The sequence below is a fragment of the Herpailurus yagouaroundi genome, unplaced genomic scaffold, assembly GCF_014898765.1.
Source record: "Herpailurus yagouaroundi ecotype Mexico unplaced genomic scaffold, PumYag 180, whole genome shotgun sequence".
Taxonomy (NCBI): Eukaryota; Metazoa; Chordata; class Mammalia; order Carnivora; family Felidae; genus Herpailurus; species Herpailurus yagouaroundi.
This window is the reverse complement of record NW_024412411.1, coordinates 7,118,818-7,134,853: the sequence shown is the minus strand read 5'-3', so window position 1 is coordinate 7,134,853 and position 16,036 is coordinate 7,118,818. Positions and strand designations below refer to the sequence as shown.

The 16,036-nt window shown below is 38.6% G+C and overlaps 1 protein-coding gene across 1 annotated transcript in view; it reads right to left on the bottom strand.

The window, feature by feature from the left end:
* Positions 1 to 16,036, bottom strand: part of AAMDC (adipogenesis associated Mth938 domain containing) — a 30,729-nt gene that overhangs the window by 10,856 nt on the left and 3,837 nt on the right. The window contains exon 2 of the mRNA XM_040489463.1: positions 12,241 to 12,390. Within this exon, the coding sequence (XP_040345397.1) occupies positions 12,241 to 12,372 (132 nt within the window). The 5' untranslated portion in view covers positions 12,373 to 12,390. The remainder of the gene's footprint in view (positions 1 to 12,240; positions 12,391 to 16,036) is intronic.

The window sequence follows — 16,036 nt, the reverse complement described above, 5'->3', positions numbered from 1 at the left end:
AAATACCTATAAAGATCTCAAAGTTTATTTTGTGATTTTGATGTTAGTTATAATATTGGTGTAGTAATTTCAAAATTATTTTGTGTTCATAGAAAAACACAGCAAATATGTAATTCTACCGATGCTTTGGCGAATTAGGTTTCTCCATGGGAGAAGGAAAGCACAGATATGGAATGGGGGAATAAAGGAAAGAATCTTGAGGTATTAGATTAAACTGGAGGTTTTATGAATTCATTACACACACACACACACACACACACACACACACACACACATTTTCTGGCTGTGTATACTGAAAGGCATAGACGTAGTGACATCTCAGTAACAATGAACACACCTAACATCCAGCTCTTGATTTCTAGATCCCATTCTTCACTAAGAGGAACCATGGCTCTTTGAAGAAATGGCTGAATCAAGAGATAATACATCTTGCTATGCCAGAAAACAAGGCAATGGTAAAAAAACTGTTGGGAACGTGTCAAAAGAACACTGGTCAAATTTGGGACAATTTAAACCTCAAAAATATTACCAATGGCAGTGGATTAAAACATCACTGTGTTCAAGCTGCTGTAACAAAAAGCTACAAAGTAGGTAGCTTATAAATAATAGGAATTTATTTCTCACAGTTCTGGAAGCTAGAAATCCACGATCAAGGCATCAGAATGGTTGAGTTTTGGTGAAGGCCCTCTTCCTGGTTTGTAGTCAATGCCTTCTTTATTCTCATGTGGTGGAAGGAATATTTCTGTAGCCCCTTTTCTTAGGCACTAATCCCATTCATGAGGGCTACACCTTCAAGCACCCAAAGACCCCAACCCCTAATACCATCATCTTTAGGTGTTAGGATTTCAACTTATGAATTTTGAAACACATTAAGAACATAGTACACAATAAGTAAAAAAAGAAAACATGAGCCTGTAGTGATACTAAAAAGGGTGGGAGTGGCAGAAGAAAAGTTACATTACAGAAGAATCCAGCTAATGAATGTAGAAGGAATGACAGAAGCATCATCATTTTGCAACCACTAATTTAGTAATAAATTCAGGCAAGGATCAGTGGTTAATGCTAAAACCACTTGATGAAAAGGTTGCTGGGTGTTTGAACAAGATATTACAAAGTTTCAAATTATTACTCTACAGATTGTTTATTGATTACAAATGGAAAAATGTACCTTTACCACCATCTTTTTTTTAATCCTTTTTTTTTTCCTTGAGAGAGAGCAAGGGTGCAAGTGAGTGAGGGGTAGAGACAGAAAAAATCCCAGGAGGGGCAGAAGAGAGAGAGAGAGAGAGAGAGAGAGAAGCGGGGCTGGCCCAAAACGGGACTCATGCTCACCCGAAGCAGGGCTCGAGCTCATCTGATGTGGGACTTGAATTCATGAACCGAGATCATGACCTGAGCCAAAGTCAGATGCTTAATGACTAAGCCACCCGGGCACTCTACCTTTAGCACCATCTTAAACACAGATCAAACATAACCTCATCAATAAAGGGGCAGACTGACTTTATGTGCCTTCAGATATGCACATAAGATATAACCACCTATGAAGCACTTATGCCCAAAATGATTAACTTGTGTCTAATCATGATGGAAAAGAATCAGATAAATCTAAATTGTAGACTATTCTACAAAATAATTGGCCTGGACCCTTCAAAAATATCTGTGTCATAAAAGTGAAAAAATGGGGAGGAACTGACTTGATTAACAGACTAAAGAAATAGGACAACAACAACAACAAGAAATAGGACAACAAAATGTAAAGCATGACCGACCCTTGATTGGATCTTGGATTGGCAAGGAAAGCCAACTATAAAAGACATTATTTAATTGGAACAATTGTTACAGTTTGACTATGGAGTTGATATTACTTAATATTTTATCAATGCTGAGTTTTTTGAGTATAATACTGTGATTACGTATGGCAGAATGACTTTGTTTTAGTAGATACATTCTGCAGTACTTAGGGCTCATGTGAACTATCAAGTGTCACAATGTCAGTAACTTACTTTCACATAATTCAGCAAAAATAATTATTGAAGTGGGGATGGGGTGCCTGGGTGACTCAGTTGGTTAAGCGTCCCACTCATGATTTTGGCTCAGGTCAGGATCTCAGTCATGAAATCGAGCGCTGCGCTGGCTCAGCATGGAGTGCAGAGCCTGCTTGGGACTCTCTCTCTATCCCTCCCCTGCTCATGCTCTCTCTCTCCAAATAAATAAACTTAAAAAAATTAGTGAAAGAGAGAGAAAGGGAGAGGGGTAGTATGTGTGCCATATAAAGACAAAGTCAATGTGGCAGAGTGTTAACTGGTGAATATAGGCTGATGGTATACAAATGCTTGTTCTTTTTTTTTTTTTTTTCCAGTTTGTTTTGTTGGTTTGAAATTTTTCAAAATTTAAAAAAATGAGAAGAGGTTCAACATAGAAGCAGCTCAACACAGGCTTTATGTTGTCAACCAGGTTTGGAAGGTGAGTGGGAAAACAAAAGGAAAAGCAAACAAACGCAAAAGCAGAAAGGCTAGGGACCTCAGCTCATCTACCTTTCCTTAGGTAGCACTGACCTGGGCACGAGAACCTCCAGTCTGGCCAATTCTCTGAGAACTAAGTTCTACTTTATATCTATTGCCTGTATTATATATAAAAATAAAACTGCAAAACCAACAAAAGTTATAAAGGATATTTTTGAGACTTTAGGGAAATTTGAAGATAGAATGTATATTAGATAATATCACTGTACCAAAGATAATAATCTTATTTGTGATAATGATATTGTAGCTATGTAAGAAAATGTTCATGTTCTTAGGAAGGCAATGCTGAAATACAGTATCTGACGTTTAGTCTCAAGTGATTCAGGGGAGGGAAGGGAAGAGTCTGTGTGTTTAGAGAAAAAAATACATGGTAAATGTTAATAACTTGAGGATTTAGATTAAGGGTGTAGGGGAATATATTGTGCCATTCATACGGCTGTTGTGTAGGACATTTTTCAAAATTGAAAGTTGGAGTAAAGTTTCCCCATTTACTTTAGTTCTCCCTGGGTGGCTGCTACCTGGTTTGGCTTTCTTTTTTCAGTTTATTTATTTTGAGAGAGACAGAGAGAGCACGAGCAAGGGAGGGGCAGAGAGGGAGAATCCCAAACAGGCTCCGTGCTGCCAGTGCAGAGCCTGATGGTGGCTTGAACCCATGATGACCCGAGCTGAATTTGGATGCTTAGCTGACGAAGCCACCCAGGCGTTCCCCCCAAAATGTTTAATGATATCCATAATGACAGATTCAATGCAGCAAACATTTATTGAGATCCCACTTTACAGGTCCTGAGCTAAAATGCATAGTTCTTGCCATTTGGGAGTTCACCATTTAATGAGGGAAACAGATAAATACACACTCATTATAATACAGGTGGACTGCACTAAGTGCTACAATATAGAGGCACAAAGTATTGCAGAAATACTGAGAAGAGAGTTAGCAGCTTATTCTCACAAGGATTATCATAGGGGAGATAATACAAAGGCTAAGAATTAAAGAATATATAAAATTTCAGCAGGTATAAAGGAAAGCAGGTCATTCCAAGTAAAGGAAATGGTTTTAGCAAAGGTACTGAGGAATAAAAGATCATGGTAAGTTTGTAAGGGGATAAGCATTTGGTATGGAATAACTAAGTCTTCAGATGTGTGTTATGAAATATAGGAGATGCAAGTGAAAGGAAACTTTGGAATTGTTAAAAAAAAAATAAGGTATCTGCCATGTGAAAGTCGCTGTGGTAGAGGCTTTACAAAGATGAACATATTTGTATTCAAAGCAACCCCATGAAGTATATTATTTTCCAGGTCCCACCCGGTAAGAGATTCTGATTCAGTAGGTGGGGAGAATGAGGGAGAGAAAGAATATGCATTTTATTTTATTATTATTATTTTTTTAATTTTGTTTAACGTTTATTTATTTTTGAGACAGAGAGAGACAGAGCATGAATGTGGGAGGGTCAGAGAGAGGGAGACACAGAATCTGAAACAGGCTCCAGGCTCTGAGCTGTCAGCACAGAGCCCGACGCGGGGCTCGAACTCACGGAGTGTGAGATCGTGACCTGAGCCGAAGTCGGCCGCTTAACCGACTGAGCCACCCAGGCGCCCCAGAATATTCATTTTAAACAAGTACTCTAGGTGACTGTGATGGAAGAGAACCATGAATGACACTTAGAAATACTGATTCAGACTGATTCAGAGAAAAGAATGAATTTGCATGAAGGCAAGTTGCATACATTTAAAAAATTTATTCTTTCCAACCCATGCCATACTCTTACATCAACCTATGACAAACAGACATTATTCTCTTTTTATAGGTGATTAAATTGAGGCACAAAGGGCTAAATAACTTGTTTAAGGTTACCCACCTACAATGTGACAATGCCCAGACCCATAAATCTAAATGTCTGCTACATCTCTATCTAGATGCCCTAACAAAAGTTTAGGTTCAGAGGCACCTGGGTGGCTCAGTCGGTTAAGCGTCTGACTTCAGCTCAGGTCATGATCTCACAGTTTGTGGGTTCGAGCCCTGTGTCAGGCTCTCTGCTGACAGCTCAGGGCCTGGAGCCTGCTTCGGATTCTGTGTCTCCCTCTCTCTCTCTCACTCTCTGCCCCTCCCCCACTTGCTCACGCACGCTCTCTCTCTCTCTCTCAAAAATAAACATTAAAAAAAAAAAATAAGACTTGTGAACTTAAACCATACAGAAAGTTGTTTTAAAAAAAAAGTTCAACATACTCCAAAAGAATTAATCATTTTCTCTACCCAGCCTTTGCCCCAAACACAAACATATCTGTTCCTACTCCGATATACCCAATCTCAGTGAACAGTACCACTGTGTACCCATTTATCTATCCCAGAATTCTCCCTCACCTGCTAAATCTAGTAAGTTTCCTTATCCTGTCAATTTCACCTTCTTAATGGTTTTCAATAGTCTCCTTTCCACCCACACTACTACTGATTTAACAATAACAGCTTCATTTATTGAGTGCCTACACCACGTCTGGCACAGTATGTTCATCTTTAGACTAACTCTGTGAGGTAGGTAATGTTAACTGTCTCCATTATATCGATGAGGACTCCATTGCTTTGATTCTGTCCTTTTAGCTCTATACAGATGAGTTCTAGATGAACACCTCAGCTTTTCCTCTTACCTTTCCTAGTTCTTATCCCTCCAACTAGTTTTAGAACACCTCCTCTTGCTTATCCTAAAAACTAAACTTATGGCAACTTATCATCAATGGCACCTCCTCAGTTTTGCAGTTTGTATTTTCCAGTTTTGTAGTTTTTAATCTTAAAGTTTAAGAGGAATCATGATATATGAGGAAGGAATGGGAAATAAAGTTAGAATGTGACCTGGGTTTACTATTTGATTTCACATTTTTTTGCTCTGTGTCTATGTAAGTTATATAATTTCTGCGCCCTTAAGTTTCCTTAAACAAAGGATAACATTCATAGTAATATTAATGCACACAGTCTTATATGAGGAAGGTACAATGTGCTAAATCCATTGTTGAAGGGAAAAAAAAAAAACCTCTCCAATGTGGCACACTCATAAATTAGTACTCCAATATATCTTATGCCCATAATCTGGATAATCTTTGTCAGACACATCAATCTCCTGCATAAATATCTCAAGTGGCTATGCCTCATCCATTAAATAAAATGTAAACCTAGCTCTGCAGACATTCTGTCAACCATACCACTGCCTACTCTTACATCTCTCTAGCTTTACTCTATGAAATAATCCAATGGAGTCATTTGGTTCACAAGTATTATGTCTTCTTATTCCTCAGCCGTCTCTCATTCTGCCCCTTCTATATCTCAATGCCCTCCCATTCCTTTAACCAATCCAGATATAGTCCTTTCTTTAAGATCAAAGTTGGTAGCTAATAAGCAACTAGGTGTTTGGATCAAAAAAAATGAGTGCATGTGGTTCAAAACCAAGGCATGAACACAGAGCATGTGTTGGGGTTCTCTTTTTCTGTGGAGCCCAGTTATGTAGGTGTGACTATTCACTATACAGATTATATAGGTGTGATTGTTTACAGTGTGACAAACTATAAAACTTGAGAAGTTTCCTTAAAGAAAATGCCTACAAATGCTGGATAAAAATAAACATCCCTTGAAATGCTTAGTGGAGCTTATAGATGAAAGAGAAATTCCCAAAGGGCAAAAGTGAAGAAACAGCTGAAAATCAGAATGGTATACCGATAACTGAAGTAATGCTGGGGCATCTCCCATTCTTATTGTCTTTTATGAAACACTTTGAGATTAGGAGATAAGACTTGAGCAAGATATGACATTGGAACAGTGACACCCCTACTAAATATGCTAAGTGCCCTTATTAAACCCATCTTCAGTAAAAGGATTGACCAAAAAAATCTACCCACTGGAATAGGGAAAAGCAGGGGCTCTGTGTGTGGGGAAAATGTGTCCCTTGAGAATTTATAATCCCACACTTACCTACACATCACTTTGGGGTTCAATGTACAATATCAGCCTGATCTGGGAAGACCTCAGTCAGGAAATTGACTAAAAGTAGTCTCAGATTGAGAGTAATGTAGGATGCCAAGAAGAAACAAATATCAATCTTTGACAGGACAAATGTCAAGAAGGACATAGACCATTCAGGATTCCTACAGATAAAAAGTTACTGTCAAACTAGAATACCAAGAAGCATTAGGATTAATAAATGAGGGCCTTTTCAGACAAACAAAAACTGAGTTCATTAACAGATCCTCACTAAAGGAACTTGCCAAGAATATCTATAGAAAGAAAGAAAGAAAGAAAGAAAGAAAGAAAGAAAGAAAGAAAGAAAGAAAGAAAAGAAAGAAAGACCCACAAAGATCCAAATTGCGAGAAGGAAGGATAGGCAAGGAAACTGGTATACGTGTGGGTAAATATAAGCAAACACTGATTGTAATGATTAAAAAACAAAATATCTCAATGCAATAAATAACGTAATAAGAAAATACCTACTCTTAAAGGAACTAAATTATTGGATAACAATAATGTGTAAGATGGAAGAGAAGTGATGAAGCAAAGATACTTTACTGAAGTAGAGCTAAAAATTAATTTTAGACTTATTTAGATTTTATTGGGATGAATTACATGAAATTCCTAATATTCAACTCTTTATAAAATATTATCAATCTCATATGGTTCAACCTAATATATTACAATATTAAAGATAACCATTAAGCACATGGAAATAAAATGTATAGCTACCAAAAAGGGAGACACAAAAGCAGAATAAAACCTCAATACAAAAAAAAAAAAAAGGTGGACAACAGATGATACCATTAATATAAAAATTTGAACATGAAGAACAATACAAATTATGGGTTGTGGATACAGATAGATATTTGAAAAGTATAAAGGAAATACTTTGATATGGGTGGAGGGAAAGGGATCAAACTCTATTTCTAAGATTTTTTTTAATTGGAATGGTAATTTAATTTACCCATTTAATTAAATGGATAATATGGGTAATAATTTGCAATGAATTAAACTTATTATGTTTAATAATGCAATTTTTAAAGCCATAAATTTTTTTTTATTTTTTATAAGTTTGTTTATTTAGAGAATGCAAACAGGGGAGGAGCAGGGAGGGAGAGAGAGAATCCCAAGCAGACTCTGCACCATCAGCACTGAGCCCGATGCAGCGCTCAATCTGATAAGTTGTGAGATCATGACCTGAACTGAAACCAAGAGTCAGATGCTTAACCGACTGAACCAACCAGGTGCCCCCATAAAAATTTTTTAAAAGCCATAAAGTTCAAAAGACAAAGAAAAAAAAAAGCCCCAATATGTAGTGTTTTCCAGTTTCTGTGGTGTAAACACTCCCACCATGTTTGACTTTAAGATACCAATGTGACATCACTGAATGCAGAGTTAATAAGAGATATACAGTAGCATATATAACATAGTATTTTTACCATACAGATAACAACAGATGTAAATAACTTCAAGAGCAAAGAATGTAGTAAAATATTTAGGAATTAATGAATTTTAAATATGTATTACCTATGTTTTAACCTTATTTAAGTTTATATAATTTAGTTTTTAATAATGGGTGTGTCTAAAAACTGGCTTGCATGGGCACCTGGGTGGCTCAGCTGGTTAAGCGTCCAACTCTTGGTTTTGGCTCAGGTCATGATCTCACAGTTTGTGAGACTGAGCTCCATATTGGGCTCTATGCTGACAGTGCAGAGCCTGCTTGGGATTCTCTCTCTCCTTCTCTCTCTCTCTGTGCCTCCTGTTCTCTCTCTCTCTCTCTCTCTCTCTCTCTCTCTCTCTCAAAATAAGCAAATAAACTTAAAAAAAAAGCTGGCTTACAAAATTCCTGAAAATTTAACAATCAATTCTCACAAGCCAGTGAAAGCCAGGTCCAGCACACCACTGCACAAGTATGAATCCAAAGTAGTTACTTCTGAGTGACATCCGTGAAAGTGTTGTGAAGAACCTCTGAAAATCCTCTTCTTCATAAAAGCAATGAGACTACTGGCAAAAGTGTAAACATAAACTTACTCTGTTCTCTGGAAGTTAACAAAGGTCTCCAAAAATTCAGGATGTGTTTATTTAAAAAAACACAGTTGAAAAGTGAGCTTTGTGCAGTTTTAACTTGCCCTATTCCAATTTTCTCCTTCCCTAGTTCTCTGGTAGCCTTGAAAAGCAACAACCCACAATCACAGTGAAAACTACCAGCCTGGAAGTCACAAGATGGAGTAACAGAATAAAACTCCTTCAAATCTCCTCTCCTAAAAAACTGTCATTATTTGACCTGTCTGATGGTTCTCTGGAAAACCCAATTCATAGGTTGTCTTTATTTGATCTGACTTGGAGTTTGCCAGTATAAACCTCTTTTTCCCCTCAAAGAAGTTTGTCCAAAACTGTCAGAGACAAATGTTTAACAGTGCAGCTGCCTGATGCGTTAGATAGCAGGGCAAACAAGGTTAACCAAAAAACTCAAAAGGGAAAACTGGGAAATGAGATCTCCATAGAGGGCTCTGAAAAACTCTGATATGAACCTTGGTATTGAAATGGTGATACACATGTCCAGGGTTGTGCATATGCTCAGGAATGACATGAGAAGGCCCTATACACACCACTCTGGCTAATCTTGAGACTCAGCATAAGCAAGAAATAGGCAGAATTTTATTTTATTTTATTTATTTTATTATTTTTTTAATGTTTATTTACTTTAGAGAGAGATGGAGCATGAGTGGGAGAGGGGCAGAGAGAGAGGGGGACACAGAATCCAAAGCAGGCTCCAGGCTCTGAGCTGTCAGCACAGAGCCCGATGTGGGGCTCAAACTCATGGACCGCAAGATCATGACCTAAGCTGAAGTCGGACGCTCAACCAACTGAGCCACCCAGGCACCCCTAAATAGGCATAATTTTAAACTGCCTGGCTGAGTGTTGACTACATACCGCAAACTGCAAACAGAGCCCCTCAGCAAACACTGGAATACCTACTGGTTCCAGGCATATAAGGAAATCTCTGTCAAATATTATCTCAGGAAACTATATTCAAAGAACTAAAGGAAAGTATAAGGACAATACCTTAAAAATTAAAGAATATCAATAAAGAGATAGAAATTATTTTTTAAGGACAAAATAGAAATGCTGGAGTTGAAAAATATAATAACTGAAGTGAAAATTTCACTAAAAAGGCTCAACAGAAGGTAAGAGTCAGCAAAAGTGAAAAATACATTAATTTAGATTATACAATGTGAGAAAAAAGGGAAAAGAATGAAGAAAATGAACAAAGCCTCAGACATCTGAGGGACTACCATCTAAAATACCAATATACTCATAATGGCTATCAAAGGAGAGGAGAGACAGAATGGGCAGAAGGGATATTTGAAGAATGACTGAAAATCCTCCCAATTTGACGAAAACAACAATGCACATATCCAAAAAGCTCAATATATTCCACATAAGATAAATTCAAAGTGATCCACATGTAGACACATCACAGTGAAACTGTCAAAAACAAAAGACAAAGAATTTTGAAAGCAGCAAGAGAGGAATGACCTGTCAAGTCCAACGAAGAACTTTAACAGTTGGGTTTCCCATTAGTAAACAATGAAGCCAAAAAAGTGGGATGACATACACAAAGGGCCAAAAGAAAAAGACTTAAACAAAATTTTTTTTAATGTTTATTTATTTTTGAGAGAGAGAGAGAGCATGAGCAGGAAACGGCCAGAGAGAAAGAGAGAGAGCGAGAGAGAGAGAGAGAGAGAAAGAGAGAGAGACAGAATCTGAGCAGGCTCCAGGCTCTGCGCTGTCAGCATAGAGCCTGACGTGGAGCTCAAACTCATGAACCATGAGATCATGACCTGAGCCCAAGTTGGACACCTAACTGACTGAGCCACACAGACACCCCAAGAAAAAGACTATTAATCAAGAATTATGTATCAAGCAAAATTATCCTTTAAAACTGAAGGATCAACTTTCATCATTACAGTATGAGGAGCTCCATAACCTCCTCCAAAATGAAAATTATTAAAGGAAACAAAAACTAGGGGAGACTGAGTGGCTCAGTCGGTTAAACGTCCGACTTCAGCTCAGGTCACAATCTCGTGGTCCGTGAGTTCGAGCCCCGCGTCGGGCTCTGGGCTGATGGCTCAGAGCCTGGTGCCTGCTTCCGATTCTGTGTCTCCCTCTCTCTCTGCCCCTCCCCCATTCATGCTCTGTCTCTCTCTGTCTCAAAAATAAATAAAACGTTAAAAAAAATAAAAAAAAAAAAAGGAAACAAAAACTAAAACACACACACACACACAAACAAAAGACAAATTTTAACCACCCCCCCCCAAAAAAAAATTGGAAAAAAGAATACCACTCAAAGCCTTTGGAAATGATTCTAAGAGCAAACAGCAAATGAAGAAACATCTTTTGAGGTGCCTGTTTGGCTCGGTCAGTTAAGCATCCAACTTCAGCTCAGGTTATGATCTCGCAGTTTGTGGGCTCGAGTCCCACACTGGGCTCTTTACTGTCAGCACGGAGCCTGCATGGGATCCTGTCTTGTGTTCTCTCTCTGCCCCTCCCCCACTCGCTCGCTCTCTCTAAATAAACTCAAAAAACCAGAAAAAGAAAAACATCTCTTCAAGAAATTCTATAAATATTTGGTAGGCAAGGTGAATATCTATGGTTTCTCAGGAAGACTGCTGCCTGCTTCTCCACTCCCAGCCAGTGAGGTGGATACTCCACTGGATTGCATCAGCCCACAACACAGAGCTGTTTCCCCTTTCAGCTACCAGCTGGAAGGCTTTGTTCCTGGGAGGAACAGGACTTAAGTATTTCTCATCCTGCTCTCAGCTGTCTGTTGCCGAGAAGTCCTAAGTGAATGTGGTTGAGAGGTAGGGGCTCCCTTCTTTCACCCAACCTCTAGCTTGGGAGAGTCTACCTGGGTATGGCACAGTGAGAATCCTGTAGGAAGTACAATACAAGGAAAATGCAAGTTCAAACCACAACGAGATAATGTTTCACACCCACCCAGATGATACAATAAAAACAACAACAAAAAAAAACCAGGAGAGATTTAGAAAAATTGGAACCTCCATAATTTCTAAAATCTTTGTAAAACAATTTGGCAGTTCCTCAAAAAATTAAACATAGAGTTGTCACATGACCCAGCATTTCCAATCTTAGGTATATACCTAAGAGAATTGAATGATTTTGTTCACATGAAAAGTCTAGAATAAGCACATCTATAGTAACAGAAAGTAGATTAGGGGCTCCTGGCTAGCTTAGTCAGTAGAGCATGTGACTCTTGATTTTGGGGTCGTGAGTTTGAGTCCCAAGTTGGGTGTAGAGATTACTTAAAAAAATAAAATCTTAAAAACAAAAAAAAGTAGATTAGTAGTTGTAGGAGTTGGGGGGAGGGAAGAGAAGTGACTGCTAATGGTTATGAGGTTTCCTTTTGGGGTGGTAAGTATATTCTGGAATTAGTGGTAAGTACTGTACAAGTGTATGACAATAGAAAGTCCATTGAATTGCATAATTTAAAAGGGTGAGTTAATGGTACCTGAGTTATACCTCTGGGTGGGGAAGTGAGAGGAGGAGGGAGAAGGCAAGGGAGAGGGAGAGGGAAAGGGAGAGGGAGAGGGAGGGGGAGAGACAGAGAGAGAGGAATAGTTACTTTTTACTTGGTCATTATGGCTTAGGAGGTTGGAAATCATTTGGTCAGCCTCATGCAGTGTCAACCACACACTCATAGCTTACCTCAGTTCCTGTTTCTCTCCAGTCCCAAGCCCGACTTCCCCCTGGCCACACTTTGCAGTCCTTATAGGTTTTAGTAGAGCCTTGTACTTTCATTTGCCCCCATGATAGGGAAGCAATTTCAGGGGAGGACATAAGGAACTTAACTGAACTCTGAAATTAAAAGAAAAATATGTCAATTAAGTTATGAAGTAAGGTTGAAAACAACTCCAAAACACAGGAGCTAGTCTACATACAAAAATGTATTCTAAAATATAATACTATATACAAAATACAGGAAACCCTGGTCCGCTGTGAGTTAACTTTGTCAGTTATGTGGTTGTCACTTCTCTAGAGGTCTCAAAAGTAAAATGTTATTCTTGGGATCCTGAATCATTTAACCATGGAAACTAGATACATTACTAAGACTCTGGGTGGAATTCTCGATATTTTTTGAGAGATAAAATTAAGATTTACTTCAGCATGATGGAGTAAGGAGGTTGACACATCCTCTCCCCAAAAAGTAAGTATAAAGCTGTACAAGTCTTTCAAAAGAATAACTTGGCACTCTAGAAATAATAATAAAGGCATACTACAAGCTGCAAAGTGCTTATTTATGAAAGCCACTGTATTTCAGAGATCAATAACATGGCTTGCTGTTCCTGCCTGGGATTACTGTCATGTCCCCACATCAGTTCTGTTGGCACAGAGGTTCACCTTGGTTGAGGCAGAACATGAAAACCAACAACAGTCTTGCTGCTTTGGCCAGAGGAGGCTTGATTGATTTAGAGCATTAGAAGTTAAACTGGTGAGCTCAGCGGCAAGCAAGCAAACATGGATGGCAGGTGGCTCTGCTTCCTTGCTATTGTGAGTGTTTGGGGCAAGCAATGGATTTGCAGAGTAGGCAGGGATTTAACAGGAATTTCTCAGAGCTCACATAGCTATAGGGGGCTTGATGAGCTCTCCACATATCTGGAGTGGACCAATTGCTGTGAGTATGTGTATCAAAGACACAAACTGAGTAGGCCTAAATCATGCAAACATTCTGGGCCAGTGGAACCAACAGCACATGCAAAATAAAGAAGCAAGAAAGTACAAGAGCACTTAGAATAAAGTAAAAGCCAGGCGAGACATGAAAACAACATGAACATTGAAGGTACTCCCCAGTGCACACACTGACCCACCAGTAGAGTGAAAGTCTTACTGGCTTGAGTTGTTTGAACACAGTCTTTCTTTGACTGAATACTAAGCTATGTAGGAAGCCGAACTTAAAAATAAAAACAGGAAGAGAAATTAAGGAGCACCTGGCTGGTTCAATTGGAAGAGCATGCGATTCTTGATCTTGAGATCATGAGTTCGAGCCCCACATTGGGTGCAGAGATTACTAAAAAAATAAATAAACTTAAAAAAAAATGAATAGGGGAGTCTGGGTGGCTCAGTCGCTTAAGTGTCTGACTCTTGGTTTACCCTCAGGTCATGTTCTCACAGTTCATGAGCTCAAGCCCCCCATCAGGCTCTGCACTGGCAGCATGGAGTCTGCTTGGGATCCTCTCTCTCTTTCTCTCTCTCTCAAAATAAATATACTAAAAAAATAAAATAAATGAATAAAAATTAAAAACAGATTTCAGTGGCCACACATTGCATGAGAGACAGAATTTACAGATTTAGTCTAAGCAAGTGACTAAGTACAAAGAACAATAATGGGCAGGGGGAACATCAGAATCTAGGCTTCCAACAATGTATTCTAAAATATTCAGTTTTGGAGCATCTGGGTGGCTCAGTCTGTTGGGCGTCTGACTTGGGTTAGGTCATGATCTCGTGGCTCGTGAGTTCAAGCCCTGCATCGGGCTCTGTGCCGACGGCTCAGAGCCTGGGGCCTGCTTCAGATTCTGTGTCCCTCTCTCACTCTGCCCCTCCCCCATTCATGCTCCGTCTTTCAGGAATAAATAAGCATTAAAAAAAATTAAAAATATTAAGTAACTTTTGAAAATTGCTATAAGGGAAGTATAATGAATTGCTATGAGTATTGAAAAAGACTTCTGTGGGGCGCCTGGGTGGCGCAGTCGGTTAAGCGTCCGACTTCAGCCAGGTCACGATCTCTCGGTCCGTGAGTTCGAGCCCCGCGTCGGGCTCTGGGCTGATGGCTCAGAGCCTGGAGCCTGTTTCCGATTCTGTGTCTCCCTCTCTCTCTGCCCCTCCCCCGTTCATGCTCTGTCTCTCTCTGTCCCAAAAATAAATAAACGTTGAAAAAAAAAAATTAAAAAAAAAAAAAAAAAAGAAAAAGACTTCTGTGTTAGTTGGCTAGAACTTCCATAACAAAATACCACAAACTGAGTGGCTTAAAAAACAGAAATTTATTTTCTCAGTCTGGAGGCTGGAAGTCCAAGATCAAGGTGCCAAGAGGGTTGATTTCTGGTGACACCTCTCTTCTGGCTTGCAGATGGATTTCTCCTTACTTTGTCTTCACATGGCCTTTTCTTTGTGCATTAGAACTCTTGGTGTCTTTCTTGATCTTTTTTTGGGGGGTGTGGTAGGGTTCAAATTCCTAATTCAATCTTTTTACTAGTTATAATTCCATTCAGATTTTCTACTGTTTTTTGAGTTTCAGTAGTTTGTATTGTTCTATTCATTTCACTTAGATTATCTAATTTGCTGGCAAACAGTTATTTATAATATTCCTTTATAATCCTTTTTAAAAATTACTGTAGTTATGTCCCCTTGTTGATTTCAGTTACTTGACTTTTCTGTTTTCATCTTTGCCAGTCTAGCTAAAGACTTGTCAATTTTGTAGTTATTTTCAAAGAATCAATTTTTGGATTTGTTGCTTTTCTCTATTTTTCTATTCTCTCTTTCATGAATATCTATGCTAATCTTTATCATTTCCTTCCTCCTACTTATTTTGTGTTTAGTTTGCTGTTTTCCAGTTTTATAAAGATGGAAACTTAGGTTATTGATTTGAAATAATCTTTAAAAAATTTTTTTAATGTTTATTTTTTTGAGAGAGAGAGCGTGAGCGGGGGGGGGGGAGAGAGAGAGAGAGAGAGAGAGAGAGAGAGAGACAGATAGACAGACAGACGCAGAATCTGAAGTAGGTTCCAGGCTCTGAGCTGTCAGCACAGAGCCCAATGCAAGATTTGAATGCAAGAACCTAGAGATCATGACCTGAGCTGAAGTCGATTATGACCTGACTCATAACCCACTGAGCCACCCAGGAGCTTCTGAAATCATCTTCTTAAATATAGGCATTTACATATAGCGTATTTCTCTTTAAGTAGTGTTTTAGGTGTATCCCCTAAGTTTTGTTTTTTTTTTTTTTATGTTTTCATTTTTATTTATCTTAAAGTATTTTCTAATTTTATGATTTCTTCTTTGAACAATTGGTTATTTGGGTGTGTGTCACTTAACATCCATATACAAATTAATTTTCCAAATTTTCTTCTGTTTTTTATTCTGGCTAAATTCCATGTTTGGAGAACATGTTTGGCATAATTTCACCATGCTTAAATTTGTTGAGTCTTCTTTTTTATGCCCTAGCACATGGTTTATCTTGGAGAATTTTCCATGTGTACTTGGGAAAAATGTGTATTCAGCTATTGTTATGCAGTATCCATAGATGTTTGTTAAATCTAGTGATTTTGTTGTGTTTTTCAAGCAAATTTCTTTGTTTACAGTCTGCTCAGTTGTCCTAGATGACCATTACTGAAAGTGGAGAATTGGGGCGCCTGGGTGGCTCAGTGGGTTAAGTGTCCAACTTCGGCTCAGGTTATGATCTTGCAGTTCGTGAGTTTGAGCCCCATGTTGGGGACTGTGCTGACGGCTT